The following is a 16,886-nucleotide window of genomic DNA, read 5'->3' on the forward strand; positions in this document are numbered from 1 at the left end:
TTTAGAAAGTGGGTGGGGCCAAGTGGGGCCTTCTGATTGGCAGTGCAGATTTTTAAAAAGTCACTTTGGCAGCAGCTGCCAATGCAGCACAAGGATCTGGACGATGTAAACTGTGGCAGCCATTTTGTACCTGTGCCCACCAAATTATGTCAGAACTAGGAATAAGGCCTGTTGTGGAAATAAATACAACGAGCTACAGAAAGAGGCTCTGGGCAGGTGCCCTGGCTTTGGGCACTTGGCGTCAATTTGCTGTGGTGACCTCAGCAGGGTATAATGACACAGAGCTTACCGTTTTCTCCAGGGGAACTGATCTCTGCCATCTGAAGAGCAGTTGTAATTCTGAGTGAATTCCAGCCCTCCCCTGGAGATTGGCAACAACAGTTCCCCAGGAGAAAATGGCTGGTTTGGAGGGTGGCGTCTATGGCATTGTACTTGTCTGAGGTTCCATCCCTCCTCAAACCCCACCTTCTCCAGGATCCACTCCTCAAATCTCCAGGGATTTCCCAACCTGGAGGTGGCAACGCTTTCTCCTTCCCAGCCAACCATCAACATACCGTTATCTGCCCTTCTGACTTCAGCTTTCCAACTCCTTCCCCCTCCCTGCAGCCTCTACCTAGGAAAAGTAGTCTTTCTCATCCTCATTCCGGAACCAAGCAGGAGGGGAAGTGACCTCAGCAGAGTATAATGACACAGAGTATAATGACACAAAGCAGCCGTTTTCTCCAGGGAAACTGAGCTCTGCCATCTGGAGAGCAGTTGTAATTCTGAGTGATCTCCAGCCCTCACCTGGAGAATGGCAGCAATGGTTCCCCAGGAGGAAATGGCTGGTTTGGAGGGTGGACTCTATGGCATTCTATTCAGCTGAGGCCTCTCCCCTCTCCAAACTCTGCCTTCCGTAAACTCCACCACAAAATATCCAGGAATTTCCCAGGCTGGAGTTGGCAACCATAGTCAGGACTGGCCTCAATGTGTTTCCCACAAAGGCCAAAGTAGACCTGGAAAGGGCTTCCTCCTCCCTGCCTTTTTACTGACAGAGCCAAGCTTCGTTGCCTAGCAACAGCTACTGAGGGAAAAGTTAGCACCACAGCAGGAGCCAAGCAGAAATAGAAGCGTCTTCATCAGGAGAGACAGCCGTTTTGGCAGTTTATTCTGTCAGGGAAGAATGTCCAGGCTGGCAATGGGTAGGGGAGAGGAGCGGACACAGCCAATGGCACGCAAGTACTCTTGAGTGGCAGTTGATGGGCCAATGGCTGATGGAGCGCACAGCATAGCCAATGGAAGAGCTGGAAAGTGCCAATACGTAGGGCAATAGGATTGCAGTGGTCCCCACAGACTGAAAAAGTTTGAAATGCCTGGCCTGGAGAATTAGTTCCTGCATTCTGTAGCAGAGAGGGGGAGACCAGGGAGCTCATCTTGTGCATTTAAAGCAGATGGAGTAACCACACATACAGGGCTCTTGCTTCACATAGATATATGTAGATAATGCAGTATATACACAATGATTTCTCGATATAAAATAACACCTTGTTTATAAAGCGACATATAATTGCCACTTGGCCCTTTCCCACCCCACAAAAAAAACAGTAGTATACAAAATATAAAACATTTTCTTAAATATTTATAAACAATTGCAAGGAGAAAAAAAATAGAACTGTATGAAAATAGCCTTCCCGTCCCTCCAATGATTAATGGGCCTTTAGCCCGTAGCTGTTGAGAGGATACGAATACGCCCTGCCCAATACTATCCGGTCCCGCAAGAGTTTAAATAAGACATAATAGTTGCAGAATAGGATCAGGGCCATGGAGAGCGTGTGGTTCCACTTCTCTGAGCGCAAGAGGGAGTAGAGCTGGTAGCAGACCACGCTGCCCTCGATGAGGATGAGCAGATTCAGGAGCCGTAACGGCCGGTGGAACAGGAACTGTGGAGGAAAGACAGAATCTTTGGTTCAGCTGGGAACAGGCTGGTAGCTACGGTGGGGCTTTTGGGGGCTTCGCCCCCTTTCTGAAAGACACAGCCCCACAAGAATTTCTCCTGTAAATGCTTTTTTCAATCATTTTAAAACATTTTTTTTAAAGGCATGTGCTCCTTTAAGCAGAGTGGGGTGCTGTAGCGGACTAATTCCTGCACTGAGCAAGGGGGTTGGAGTAGGTGACCTCTAGGATCCCTTCTATCTCTGGTTCAAGGAACTGGTCTCCCTTAAGAGAGTTTTTCTGCCTAAGTGTTAACTTTATTGACTATAAAAGTCATCGCCCCTACCTGCTGGTTTGTTATCAGAATTGTTGCTTAGGCTGGCAGAAGTGATTAACTTGCGGCAGCTGAGAACTGTCATGTAAAGTGGTTGACAGCTTGCAATTTAGAGATCTAGCCTGGTAACAGCTTTCTATTGACTAAATGGTTCATAGGCTAAGGGTGATTGCTAGCACAAGAACAGCTATGTAGAGTAGACAGCTTGGGAAGACGAGAGAGAGAGTGGGAGAGAGAGAGAAGAGTAGCTGAGTTACAAACCTCAGAATTCTGGCCTTTTATTCTGCACCGAGGACTTCAACCACCAGAAAAAACTTTGCCCCACAAGCCACAAAATCCTGGCTATGGGCATGGCCGAGGAGGGGGCTCTTCCGCATGGAGAGTGACAATGGAAACTGTGAGCCAGTGCCCGTCCATCCAAAAACGACAGGCAAGATCATAGCCCGTCCCACCACCCAGCTGAGCAAGGTTATTCACTCAAATCTGTATGCCCCACCCTCCTTCTCTTTTGGCTCAAGTGTGAAGCTTCCCTCCAGTCTAAGGAGCCTTCCTCCTCCTTCAGTGGCTCTTCCGCTGGAGGAAGGCTGGATCCATCCTCGTGCCCTCTTCCTTAGGAAGAAGAGAATTAAATCGAAATAACTTCCGTGTGCAACGAATTCTAAATGGGGGGAGGGGGAGAAGGGGAAGAGTCAGACTGATCAAAAATCCTCAGCCAGGCATGACCATGAGTGAATTTCAGAGGAGACCAAGATTCCCGGCACGGGAACTGCCACCAAGAGCGTTTCTCTGCATGCCCTTGCCACGCTAGCGAAGACCAGGGCACAGACACTCCCCAAGAAAGGGGTTGTCTCGACCAGGAGGCCTTGAAAGGTCTTAAGACGACAGCGCTCGCCCAGAAAAGCTGGAGGCAGCAACTTGTAGGGTGCAGAACACGTGGGACAACTGGAGCGGGGGAAAGTGGGTTCCAGTCCCCACCTGGCCATCCAGCTGCTTGCGTGTGACCTTCACCGCTTCGGTTTCTCTCTCCACTTAGCCTCCTCTGCAGAGCTCTGAACTCCTTAGAGCAGAGGTTCCCCCCCCCCCCAAGATGGTGCCTGCTGAGGGTTTCTAGAAAGTGGGCAGGGCCAGGTAGGGCTTTTGCCCAGCAAGGCTTCTGATTGGCCACTGGAGATTTGATTTGCTCTGTCAAAAAATGTCGTTTTGGTAGCAGCAGCCGCCACAGCACAAGGGTCTTCACCGTGTGACTGAAGGTGAGCTGCGTCAGCCAATCTTTGGCCACGCCCACCACACCGCATCAGAATTCTAAAAGTACCCACGGGCTAAAAAAGGTTGGAGAGTGAACCCAGGTGGACTGGAAACAAAAGGAAGATAATTGGGCAAATCTACATTTCGGGAGCCATGAGGCGGATAAAGGCAGAGGGGCTCCTTGGCTTTCCGTACATTTTCAAGCCGACTTCAAGAGCCCTCTAAAAATGACAATGTACAGGAGCCTGAAGTCTAAGCCAATTCTAGAGGTCGTGTTTATGTAGCACGATACACCCAACTGCATTTTTAAAACTTCCGTGTTACAGCCCCCGCCAAAGCCCACTTCACTAGCCGAGGATTATCCTAGAGAGAGATCCTGAACGTCTGTGATCACGAGAGGGGAAATCCAGAACAGGCCAAGCGATTCCCGGCTTTTATTCAGAGGATGAGCCCATTCCCACTCAAGAATCACAACTACAGTTACGCAGCGGAAACACGTTTGCGTTCTTCTTTATCCTCTAAGCAGCCATGTTGCATTCCAAGAGTAACAGGCAGCTTCTATGTACGTCCCCGATATGTACAGAGTAAAAGCAACGGCCTGCTTTTAGGCATAAATTGGGTGGAAGAAGACTACTAAATAGCTGCAGCTGTGCCAGAGGGGGAGAAAAGGAGCCAGGGGGACGTGACTGGAGGGAGGGAAATGAACAAACACAATCCAACCTAGTTGAGACGTGTCGAACTCCCGGGGCCCAACTGCTCCCCCATCCGGGTGCGGTACTTACATAGAAGCGGGCGTGGGAGACATCGGAAGGCACTGCTACATTGTAAGGCCCGACTGCTTTGTACAGACACCGGCTGTGCCGCACCAGCACCCCCTGGGGCCATATTGTGCTCTCAGACCAGCTGTGGAGGAAGGGGGGGGGAAGCAGAAGAAGAAGAGATTGGATTTATACCCCGCCCTTCACTCAGAATCTCAGAGTGGGTTACAAACCCCGTTCCCTTCCCCTCCCCACAACAGACACCCTGTGAGGTAGGTGGGGCTGAGAGAGCTCTGTGAGAACTATCCTTGAGAGAACAGCTCTGATAGAACTTGTGACTGACTCAAGGTCACACCATCAGCTGCAGGTGGAGGAGTGGGGAATCAAACCCAGTTCTCCCGGATTAGAGTATGTGCACTTAACCACTGCACCAAACTGGCTCTCAACTGGACAAAGTTTTGCCCAGCCCACCAGTGGAGATCTGCCCCATGAGGCCTGCTCTCCGTGCCACTGGCCTCCAGAGGGGAGGGGAGGCGATCGGCGACCAGAGGCACCGCCTTTTCAGTGGTGGCACCTCACCAATCTCCGTGAGGCCAGCCTGGCATGTTCTGTACTTTCTTTTAAGCATCAGGGCAAATGGTTTTTCTTCACCCAGGCTTTTAACTAAGGGGCTAATCTCTAAAAAAAAAATCATTCAGAAAATGGTCTACAGTTAGAAAGTGTAGAAAAGAGCAAGAGTCCAGGAGCACCTTAAGGACGAACAAAAACTTCTGGCAGGGGATGAGCTTTCGTGATGAGCAGTGTTCCCTCTAAGCTGAGTTAGAGTGAGCTAGCTCAGTTTTTTAGCCTCCGGCTCACACATTTTTGTCTTAGCTCATGAAGGAGGGCTCCAGAGTAACCTAATTTATGCAGTAGCCAAGTCGCTCGCTCACAACTTTGATGCCAGTCGCTCACAAAGTGGAATTTTTGCTCACAAGACTCCACGGCTTAGAGGGAACATTGTTCGTGAGTTATCACTGCTCACGGTTCTTCAGTCAGAAGAAGCGAGCAGTGAGTCATGACAGCGCCTCCCCTGCCACGTATTCTGTTAGTCTTGAAGGCGCTCCTGGTCTCTTGCTCTTTTCTACTGCTATGGACAGACTAACCCAGCTACCCATCTTAGTCAGAAAATGGTTACATTTGTTTTAGGCAGCTCAATTATTTCTTTTTAAATCCATTCTCTGGCTGGGGTTTAATTTGTGATTTGAGTCCAGTGGCAGCTTAGAGACCCGCAAAAATTCGGGGGACGAGGTTTCGTGAGTCAAAGCCCGGGGGTCTCTGACAAAAGGGACTTCTGATTCTCAAAAGCTCATGCCCCGACATGAAATTCTCGTTGGTCTCGCCGAAATGCTACGAAACTCAAATCTCACGGCTCTACTGCAAACCGACACAGCTCCCCACCTGAAACTATTATTACAGAGGATGACTCAAGGAGAACATGCGTCTGCCCATAAGAGAACAGTGTGAGATCCAGGGCTTTTTTTTTTTTTTTTTTGAAAAAGAGATGCTGGAACTCCCAAGAGGAAACAAAGTTTTCAGTCTGTATACTGAAAACTTACGAACTTTTAAACATTTTAAAAAGAACTTTGTTGAAGAGGTTCTGGAAGTCCGTTCCGGCACGTTTCCCCAGAGGGAAAAAAAAGCCCTGCCAAGATTGCACCTTTTGGGGAAACAATGCTAGAGACACACAGCGTATACATCTCCCCTCCCCACTCCCCGAACCCACCGGGGAATGGTCAGTTCTCCTGCCTTTCCCTCCCAGAGGCCCGAAGATGAGGCAAGGACCCTCCAGTACCCAGCAATAAACTGCTTGGCTGCACTGTCTCCACACAGGGCATCGGGTTGCCCTCAAACGAGCAGCAAAGCCGGACTTCTGCTGTTATTGTTGTCACATTTCCCCATCTCCAATAAATGCCAAAATTGGCCTTCCTTCCCCAGTAGCAATAAAGAATGGGGATGTGATAACAGATTGAAGGACAGCTAGGATCAGGGGTCATTTCCTGCAGGAGTGCACTGGAGCGGAGCTCCGGCAGTAAAGAGCCCAGGGGGCGGGCACATGCAACAAGCCCCGCTCTCCCCTGCTCCCAGCAGCCCTCAGTCAGAGCAAGAAGCGCCAGGTAAGTTGCAGAGCCCCCCCTCAGGTCCAATACAGTCTAGCGGCACCTTTAAGACCAAGTTTTATTCAGGTACAAGCTCTCCCTCCTCTGCGAGGACAGATCTACACGCCCCCCCCCCCTAGCTAGCAATCCAAAACAGTCCAGTGGAGCCTGACCAGTGGTTGTTGCCTTCTGACACACTTCCGGTGATGTCAGGGGGTGTGGCATATGCAAATGAGATATGCTAATGAGCTCCTGCACCTCTTTTTCTACGAAATGACCCCTGGCTAGGATCGAGCCCGGTAGCACCTTAGGGACCAGTAAGACTTTGGGGAATAGATCAAGAGGGGCAGCCGTGTTAGTCTGTCTGTAGCGGTAGAAAAGAGCAAGACTCCAGTAGTGCCTTAAGGACTAATAAAATTTCTGAGCAGTGACTCATAAAAGCTCCTGTCCCGCCACAAATTTTGCTAGTCCTTAAGGTGCTCCTGGCCTCTTGCTCTTTCCTATCTTTTGTTCTTATCTATCCATCCATCATCCAGAAGGGTAGCCACGTTAGTCTGTAGCAGTAGAAAAGATCACACTTTTTGAGGAAACAAGGCCAGAGATACGCAGCGGATACATCTCCCCTCCCTAACACCCCCCCCCCCAAACCCCTGGCAAAGAGGGCTCCGCGCTTACACTCACATGTGCTGGGGGGCATTGCTGTACGAGCCGTGCTCCAGCTTCTGCCACTTGCCCAGGTGGGCGGCCGATCTGTGCAGCAGGTCGCAGTACTTGGGAGGGAGCAGCTGCGTGGTGAGCATGACAAAGGCGTTGATCCACACCATGATCAGGTGCTCGCAGGACCAGCGCATGTCGTAGTACTGGGTGCTCTGCAAGGAACCAGAGAGGGGGCTTAGTGGCGGCGGCAACAACACCCGAGGGAGACGCAGGGCAGAACAGAGAGCGCCCCACAGACGGATCTTGGTGCAGCCGCCTATGAACTAACTGCAAGGCCGGTCCAGACGTGGGGGGGCCTGAGGCACGGGGGGGGGGGGGGTGCTGTGCTGCAGGGAACCTCTGCACGTCTTCCTCCTTCAGCAGCTAACCCCCCAAGCTACCGGGCTCTTGTGAACATGCGTGCCCCCAGAGATACTGGTGTGGCAGGCCTAAGGAAGAGCTTGTCGTCCTGCAAAAGAGTAGACTAGACAGGTGGGGAAGAGTTTGGATTTATACCCCAGAAGAGGAGATTGGATTTATACTCCACCCTTCACTACCCGGAGGAGTCTCAGAGTGGCTCACAAACTCCTTTCCCTCCCCCTCCCCACAACAGACACCCTGTGAGGTAGGTGGGGCTGAGAGAGCTCTCTCGAGAACTGCCCTTGAGAGGCAGATCTGAGAGAACTTCTAACTTACCCAAGGTCACCCCAGCAGCTACATGTGGAGGAGTGGGGAATCAAACCCGGTTCTCCCAGATTAGAGTCCGCGCTCCTAACCTTTACACCAAACTGGCTGTAGGCCCTCTGTTAAACACAGTTTAGAAAGAGACTTCACTTGAATATCCGAACCATTCCCATTCTCTAAATCGATTTGGAGCTTTAGCACTGAAAGCACCCCCCGCCCCCCGAAGTCTCTGGCAAACCAGGATCTGACCTCGGCACAAAGAGAGACCTGATCTAGTTGTCTGGGGAAAAGGGGCAGGGTGAGTTGACGGGACAGAAGGAGGAGTGGTTCGGGGTGGGGCGGGGGAGCCACGGGGCCACTATGTGTATGGCAATACCTATCCACCAACCGGACGCAGCCACGCTCCGCCATCCGGGCTGCCAAAGGGGAGATAGAGAAAAGGGGGATTAACCAGAAATCCAGTGTGCCAACAATCCACAGGCCAAATTTAGGAGGAGGAGGAGGAGGCGGCGGCAGCGGTGGCAGAGAAGCCAGACAACAGCTACCTTCACAAAGCACAGCGGCAGGAAGGCCACGTAGTAGGCACTGAAGAGGGAATTGAAGAGAACCTCCTTGATCCGGCGGTTGAAGATGGCCTTCAGACACTCCACCTCGTTGCGGATGAGGTCGGGGGACAAGGGGCAGCTGTGTGTCGGGACGGGCAGGGGGTATTTGAACTGTTCTTTCAGGGACTCCCGCAGGAGGGAGAGAAAGTCTCTGGGCCTGACGAGGCCGCTGACCCCCGAGACGCCCGCGTCCACCAGCTGGTCCTCCACCAAATAGTCACAGTCCGGAGGAAGAGGCTGCGTCCTGCTCTCCTGGTGGAAGCAGCACAGTGGGACGTAGACGCCGAACCTGCGAGGAGGGGGGGGGGCGAACAAGAGACCGGACGTGAGACCGAGTCCCACCTGGGAATTGAGAAAAAGGCCTCTGAAGGGAGCTCTCTAGATGTCCGCCAGATCTCTTTATGCTCAAACGGTTCCTGCTGCGCTGCTTCTGGGGCTTCCAGGGCCACGCAGGCAGGCCGAAGCGAGGAGGAGTCTGACAGACCAGTGGGATCTCCCCTGCTGGCTGGATATCTCCTTTCCTAGCGCCTATTCACTGGGGTGCTTCCCAACAACCCTTCACCCACATGACTGTCTATATCGGGGGACCCCAACATGGTGCCCACCGAGTGTTGTCAGGAAGTGGGCGGAGTCAGGCGGGGCTTTTGCCCAGCAAGGCCTCTGACTGGCCACTGGAGATCTGATGGGCTGTGCAGATTTTTTAAAAGTTGCAGCAGGGGGTGGTGTGCGCCCCTCTCCCTCCCCTCCTGCAAGATTTAAAGGGCCCTTCAGCTGATCGGCAGGGAACACGTGGCCACCCCCGCCCCTTCGTTATGGCAAATAATGGCAGCCCCACCAGAAAAACTTTTGCCCCACGAGCCACAAAATCCTGCTTCACTGTGTGATTGAGCGGAGGCTGCGGCAGCCCTTTTGTGGCTGGCTCCACCCCCTGCGGCAGCCATTTTGTAGCTGCGCTCACAGGCTCAAAAAGTGTGGGGGGCCCTGGCCTATGTCTTGCATTAAAGAAGAAGAAGAAGGAGAAGGAGATATTGGGTTTATACCAATGTTCCCTCTAAGCTGTGGAGTCTGGTGAGCAAAAATTCTGCTTTGTGAGCTACCAGCAGTAAAGTTGTGAGGAAGCGATTTGGCTACTGTATAAATTAGTTTGCTCTGGAGCCATCCCTTCCTGAGCGAAGGCGAAAATCTGTGGGCCAGAGGCTAAAAAACTATGAGCTGGCTCACCCTAACTCAGCTTAGAGGGAACACTGGTTTATACCCCACCCTTCACTACCCAAAGGAGTCTCAGAGCGGCTTACAGACTCCTTTCCCTTCCCCTCCCCACAACAGACATCCTGTGAGGTGGGTGGGGGTGAGAGAGCTCTTGACAGAACTGTCCTTGAGAGAACAGCTCTGATAGAACTATGGCTTGCCCAAGGTCATCCAGCAGGTGCAAGCGGAGGAGTGGGGAATCAAACCCGGTTCTCCCAGATTAGAGTCCGCGCACTTAACCACGACACCAAACTGGCTCTCCATCCACCAAAGTGGATGGATGGGGCACCTCCACACCCACACAACTAAAAAAAGGTGCTGGACTGCCACACTGGATGAGGAAAACCAAGGTCCTACTTGAGTGGTGGTTTACGGCTGCGTCTCCTCCGGCCGGCTGTGTTGCTCCGCAGGATTCCTCTTGGCTGCAGCGGGCGCTTCCGGAGGCTCTCAGGCCCGCCCCTTCCCCTGACACAGACGGTGAGGGAGGGAGTGGTACTTACGGGTAGCCGAGGAAGAGGAGGTTGAGGACAGAGTGGCTGCGGAAGAGGTTGACCAGCGTCCAGCAGAGCACCCAGCCATACAGGGTGAGGAGCACCAGGCGGGCCAGAACCAGCGCCCGGCAGTGGATCACGGACGTCCCCCCCACTTGCGAGGCCTGCAAATTCAGACCCACCGGAGAATGGTCAGTCTTTCCGGCTTCCCTCCCTTCCTCCCAGAGGCCCAAAGATGAGGCAAGGACCCTCCAGTTCCCAGCAAGAAACTGCTCTCAGCTGCCCTGTCTCCACACAGGATGTCGGGTTGCCCTCAAACGAGAGGCAAAGCTGGACTTCTGCTGCTATTGTTGTCACATTTCACGCTGGAAGGGCGAGCGAACTCCGTGCCACCTCCAATTAAATGCCAAGATTGGCCTTCCTTCCCCAGTAGCAATAAAGAATGGGGATGTGATAACAGATTGAAGGACAGCGAGGACTGAGCCCGGTAGCACCTTAGGGACCAGTAAGACTTTGGGGAATAGATCAAGAGGGGCAGCCGTGTTCGTCTGTCTGTAGCAGTAGAAAAGAGCAAGACTCCAGTAGTGCCACAAAGTCTAACCACATCTGTGGCAGGGAAGGAGCTTTTGTGAGTCACGGCTCACTTCTGTAAAATTTCTGGAAATTTTGAAGCGCGGAAAAACCCGTTTCCCCCCCAGTTTTTTTCCGGAAAAAATGGGAAATGTTCGGAAAAATTGAAAAAAAAATTGCTACATTAGCACTTTTTTCTTTTCCAGATTGAAAGTCATTCTGTTACTTTAAAAACATAAAAGTATGACTATGGACATTTTTACTTGGCATGAAATTATCAAAACTAGCATATTAAAAATATAGTGTATCCAAACAATTATTACAAATAGAATACCCACCCATATGGAGAAAAAAACACACCCTGAAACCTTTTTCTTTTCTTGTGACAATAGCACCTCCTAAAGGAAGAAATGCATCTTGTTCTTGCATTGGAGAGTTCAGTTTGTGTCCTAGGACTTGCTTGTCCTCAGTGCACAGAAATTAGATCAATCTGATACCATACATATTTTTTAGAAATGATATGGAAAATATCTGAACACCTTATCTTAAAATATTTTATTCATCATGTTAAAATAAAATGTTCCATAATCTTTTCTTTTCCTTTTTCAATTTTTCCAATTTTGGGGGGGAAAAAACAAAAAAGGCTTCAGGAAAAAAACAAACGGTTTTTTCCTGAATTTTTCCGGGCCTTCACATCTCTACTTCTGAGCAGTGACTCATAAATGTGCCAAAATTTTGTTAGTCCTCAAGGTGCTGCTGGACTCTTGCTCTTTCCTATCTTTTGTTCTTATCTATCTACCCATCCATCATCTACCTGTCATCTAGAAGGGTGGCCGTGTGAGTCTGTTATTGCAGCAGAAAAGAGCTAGAGTCCAGCGGCACCTTCAAGACTAAGTACATTGGTGGCCGGGGAGGAGCTTCCGTGCGCCACCGCTCACTTCTTCAGATGCAGCCAGAATGGGAGTCGCTCTGTCCTGACATCTTGGAGAGTGGTTTCAGATGCCGAATGACAACAGCGGGCATGATTAGATTAGGCGTGATTAAAGATGTGAAGGCCCGGAAAAAACTCGGAAAAATTCAGAAAAAAAACGTTTTTTTTCCTGAAGCCTTTTTTGTGTTTTCCCGAAAAATTGGAAAAATTGAAAAAAGAAAAGAAAAAAATTGATTATGGAACGTTTCATTTTAACATAATGAATAAAATATTTTAAGACAAGGTGTTCAAATATTTTCCAAATCATTTCTAAGATATATATATGGTATCAGATTGATCTAATTTCTGTGCACTGAGGACAAGCAAGTCCTAGGTTACCAACTGAACTCTCCCATGCAAGAACAAGATGCATTTCTTCATTTAAGAGGTGCTATTGTCACGAGAAAAGAAAAAAGGTTTCAGTTTTGTTTTTGCATGTGTGTGGGTATTCTGTTTGTAATAACTGTTTGGATACACTATATTTTTAATATGCTAGTTGTGATAATTTCATGCCAAGTAAAAATGTCCGTAGTCATATTTTATGTTCCTAAAGTAACAGAATGACTTTCAATCTGGAAAAGACAAAAGAAGTGCTAATGTAGCATTTTTTTCAAATTTTCCAAAAATTTCCGGTTTCCCCCGAAAAAAACACGGGTTTTTTCCCGAGCTTCAAAATTTCCAGAAATTTTACATCTCTAGGTGTGATGTTGTCATTTGCCTCCTATTGCCACTTGGCCTCTGAAATCACTCCCCTCTCCAAGATGTCAGGACAGATGGATTTATTCATTTAAAACGATTTGGTGGCCAAACTGCTCACAAAACTTCACAAAATAATTACAGTGCCAAAATATAGCAAAGCTACAATACATTGGCCTGGACCGATCAGGTTTTCTTTATTAAAATGTCCCGTCTTAGTTCAGCCAGAGCCTTAGCCCTAAAAACCCCCGCCTCCCTGCCGCCCCTTTTCCTAAGTGACCTGGCAGCCCACAGCCCCATCTGCATCAGCACTGCCGGCCCCACCTAAGCCGGAGGGTGAGAAGGTCACGAACCAGGCACTGCAAGAAAGGCCAGCTACAGGGCACGCACACACTCCCGTCCATTCTGGGAAGGCAGCGGGGCTCATTCAGATTCTCTTTGGGATCAAAACTATTCATCTGGACTGACAGAACGCCCGAAAGGATTACCTCAGAGACGAGGGCCCAAACCAGCCTCCGCGCCAGCATCACCGTGATGAATGCCGCCAGGTGGTAGTCGATGAGGTGGAAGTTCTAAAGGGGGGAAAGGAGAAGAGGTGCTTTTTCCCCCACCAGGGCAAGAGAGGAGCTGCCAAACAGACGCAGGGAAACGCCTACCGGGTGGGACGGGGGGAACCAGGAGTCATCGAAGCATCCCCATGTCTGCCAGGGAAGTGGGGACGAGAAGTACACGTATTAAGCACCTGGGAGCACCAGGGGGGAGTATGTGATCAAAACACCATTTGGCAGCAAATGCTACTTTAGAAAATCTAGAAAGGTGTTTATTTCTTCAGCATTATTTGAATCCATACTTCCCGTCCGCTCCTTGCAGAACATCCCTTCTCTGAAAAAGGAACAGGCACATCTCTCCACGACAGGTCTTTCTTTGTCTCCCCCGAGAACAGCACGTCGTGGTTTGACCCATGTTGTTCTGGAGGATCAGGACCGTGGCTCTCACTCTGCCCCCCGCCCCCATCAGCAAACATTTTGTACGGGGACAAACGAGTACAGGAGCGCTGGCTCGATCGTTTGCACAGGGGGTCAAAGGGCATCACGCTTGGAGTTTATGTGCCCTGTAAACCAAATTGCACTGAAAACAGACCATCAAACGTGATATAGCTCTCTATTAAACACTTTCCAACAGGAATTATACAACACAATAACTTCTCACCAGTGATGTGCAGGAGGCAGGGTGGTTGTACGGGTACCACCAGACGGTCTTGTAGATATTGATATACTGAATAAAAAGGGCCACCAGCAAGTAGATGAAGAAGAGGAACTCGAAGAGAAGGTTCCCGTCCACGGGCAGCTCGGGGATTCGGCAATGGCGCACCGGCTCCGGGGTGATCAAGGCAGTGATGGGAGGGGCAGACAGGCTAATTGTGCTGCCATTCCTGAAACGGAGATTCAACGGTTAACTTTGGGGGGCTGGCGCTGAGGGGCGTTTCGTGCTGTTCTTATTCAACGTATCACATCTAGCATTTACACGGGGCATTGGAATGTTTCAACTGCTTCATGAATGTTATCTCAATTGGTCTTTACAATAACCCTGTAAGGTAGGTTGGTTGCACATACAGAGATTATGCTGAGCAACAGTGTGTGTGTGTGTGGGGGGGGGGTGTCACCCAACAGGCCTGCGGCAAAGCTGAGATCTGAACCAGGTACTTTTGAATTCACGGCTGAGCCACTGCACCACGCAAGGAAGGAAGGAAGGATGGAAGGAAGGAAGGGTTTGCATCTCAGCACATGGCAACTCTGGTGTCAACCACAAACTAAGTATTCAAAAATACTTAGACAGAAGAGAACCCCTCACTTCTGCAGGAGTATACCACATACCATGCAGTTGTGGACAGGTTTACATTGGGACAACACAGCATAGCATTCAGATAAGAATAAAAGAAGATGAAAGACACTGCAGACTGGGCCAACCTGAAAAAGTAGCAGTGGCTGAATATAGCCTAACTCAAACAGGACACAGTATCTTCTTACAAGACACTGAAAGGCTGGACAACACATCCAATTGCCATGTCAGATGACACAGGGAAGCCACTGAAATTCATAAACATAAACACAATTTCAACAGGAAAGAAGAGAGTTTAACAATAAGTAGGACATGGTTTCCTGTCCTGAAAAACACAAAATGCTCTAAATCTTACAACAGCACTACAGATAAGATTAGAATTTCAACAGCCAATTCATCTGCAAAAGAACCTCCTCAGGAAAGCTCCTCCATTAGCATGTCACAGCCTGGGGAACTCCTACAAGATAACGTCTCAGCCCTACCCCACCTTCCTGAGTAGATATAAATTACCTGCCTACCATTTTTCTTCTCACCTTGACACAGAGAGCACTCTCATCTTTCTGTGCTATACCTCTGAGGATGCCAGTCACAGCTGCTGGCAAAACGTCAGGTCCTACAATGCCAAGACCACAGCCACACAGCCCGGAAAAACTACAATGACTAATCTATACAAAGATCACCCAAGAAGAAAGTGTTAAGAGCTTGTTGGGGGGGATGGGGAGACAGCTTAGTATTTAGGCCCTCCTGGTCTGGAAGGAGTGAAAGCCGTAAGGTTATACAACCCGGTTCTCTGAGAGCATCATGGCTGGTCCCAATTCGCTCTGGGAGGGTGGCACTCTCCACCAATTCCACAGCAGGACACTCACACACTCTCTCTCTCTCTCTCTCTCTCTCTCTCTCTCTCTCTCTCTCTCTCTCTCTCTCTCAAAGATTAGCATTTTTTGCCTTGCAGAACTCAAGATGGCTTACAATATAAATAAAGCAACTATAAAACCAAAATAAAACCAATATGAATAAACCAACAATGATAAAAACACATAAAAGGTCACAGTGTAAAAAAACGCCAACCTGGACTGCTAATCAATAAAAACTATTATCAGTCAAAATGGGGTCCTGAATAAAACTGTCTCCGAGTGCTTCCTAAGGATGGACGGGGAGGGGTCCTTCTGCACCTCCCTGGGGAGGCTGTTCCGTAATTGTGGGGCTGCCACCGAAAGGGCCCTCTCTCGCCATGTGCCCACCACAGCCTCTCCCCACGGTCTTAATTACTGGGCAGGAACGTGTGGGGGGAAATGTCCCAACAACCCACGTAGGGCTTTACCAACAGAATGAGATTCCAATTATTCAGAAGACAAGACCACGCCTCAGCTTCCAAGAGCAAATATCAGTACGATGGTTCATTCACACAGTGGCCAACCAGATGCCCTGGGAAGGCCTACGGGCAGGGAGCAGAGCCCAAATCCTACCTTCACTGTGACTTGCCCCGACTGGCCTTCAGAAGGTTACTGCCTCTGAACATGGAGGTTCTATTTAGTCACAAGAATGTAAGAAGAGCCCTGCTGGGTCAGACCAGTGAGGGTCCATCTAGTCCAGCCTCCTGTCTCACAAAGCGGCCAACCAGTTCCTCTGGAGGGCCAACAACAGGGCATATAGAGACTGAAACCTTCCCTTCATGAGAACCTAAGAAGAGCCCTGCTGGATCGGACCAGTGGTCCACCTAGTCCGGCATCCTGTCCCACACGGTGGCCAACCAGTTCATCATGGCTAATGGCCACTGACAGCTCTAGGCCCTTCACGGATCTGCCTAATTTCCTTTTAAAGCCAAACAAATGAGCAGCCATCCCTGCATCTGGCCGCAGTGAATTCCACAAGTGAGTGACTGAGTGAAGAGGCGCTTCCTTTCCCCCCCGTGGAATCTCCTGCCCATCCTACCGCTTACGGGCCCTGACCGCACCAATCCACAGCAGAACCCACAGAGCCAGAGGACTGCCGCTTCCCCGATTTCCACCTCTCCTTCACCTGTTTCTCAGGCCGGTGCCGTTGCCGCAGTTCCCACCAACCAACGTCTGAAGAGAAGGCAAAGCGGAACGGCTCAGCTGCTGCCGGCTGGGTCCCCTCCTTCCACCGGGCATGTCCAGGAACCGACCCACTTCTTGTGCCTCTGGCAGGCTTTGCCCAGAGACTTAGACGAGCACCCCGCAGACTTCCCAGCTCTGAAAAAAGGGGGAAAGACGGGCCGTCAGTTAAGGGAATTACGCCCGGGGCACCTGTTAAAGCAAAGCAAAGGATTTCAGACAACAACCTCAGATATGCAGACGATACCACTCTAATGGCAGAAAGTGAAGAGGACCTAAAGAGCCTCTTGCTCAGAGTAAAAGAGGAGAGCGCAAAAGTGGGCTTGAAGCTCAACATCAAAAAAACTAAGATTATGGCATCCGGCCCCATCACTCCTTGGCAAATAGAAGGGGAAGTCGTGGAAGTAGTGACAGACTTCACGTTCCTGGGATCCCAGATCACCACAGACTGTGACTGCAGCCATGAAATTAAAAGACGCCTGCTCCTTGGGAGAAAAGCGATGGTGAACCTAAACAGCTTGATAAAAAGCAGAGACATCACCCTGCCAACAAAAGTCCGCATGGTCAAAGCAATGGTATTTCCAGTAGTCATGTAGGGCTGCTTGAAGGTCAAAGAAGAAGGAGAC

General features: G+C 50.1%; 1 protein-coding gene across 1 annotated transcript; it reads right to left on the reverse strand.

Annotated features, from left to right (window-relative positions):
• Window positions 1–1,279: 1,279 nt before the first annotated feature.
• On the reverse strand, window positions 1,280–16,392 carry TMEM39A (transmembrane protein 39A). The gene is made up of 8 exons (XM_015428993.1): window positions 16,205–16,392; window positions 13,556–13,778; window positions 12,835–12,918; window positions 10,120–10,274; window positions 8,312–8,660; window positions 7,068–7,255; window positions 4,273–4,393; window positions 1,280–1,919 (listed from the first exon to the last, which is right to left on the reverse strand). Exons 1-8 carry the CDS (start codon window positions 16,315–16,317, stop codon window positions 1,686–1,688), a joined length of 1,467 nt encoding a protein of 488 aa, XP_015284479.1. The 5' UTR covers window positions 16,318–16,392; the 3' UTR covers window positions 1,280–1,685.
• Between the last annotated feature and the right edge of the window lie 494 nt (window positions 16,393–16,886).

The sequence above is a fragment of the Gekko japonicus genome, unplaced genomic scaffold (assembly GCF_001447785.1).
Source record: "Gekko japonicus isolate JY-2015 unplaced genomic scaffold, Gekko_japonicus_V1.1 scaffold1361, whole genome shotgun sequence".
NCBI classification, from domain to species: domain Eukaryota; kingdom Metazoa; phylum Chordata; class Lepidosauria; order Squamata; family Gekkonidae; genus Gekko; species Gekko japonicus.

What these genes read in the sequence shown, in the direction of transcription:
- TMEM39A (XM_015428993.1), bottom strand. Translation starts at nt 16,317, where the DNA reads ATGCCCGGTGGAAGGAGGGGACCCAGCCGGCAGCAGCTGAGCCGTTCC. An exon ending in GGCACCGGCCTGAGAAACAG is followed by an intron (nt 13,779 to 16,204) that starts GTGAAGGAGAGG and finishes TCTCCGTTTCAG; the next exon opens with GAATGGCAGCACAATTAGCC. An exon ending in CTGCCTCCTGCACATCACTG is followed by an intron (nt 12,919 to 13,555) that starts GTGAGAAGTTAT and finishes TCCCCCCTTTAG; the next exon opens with AACTTCCACCTCATCGACTA.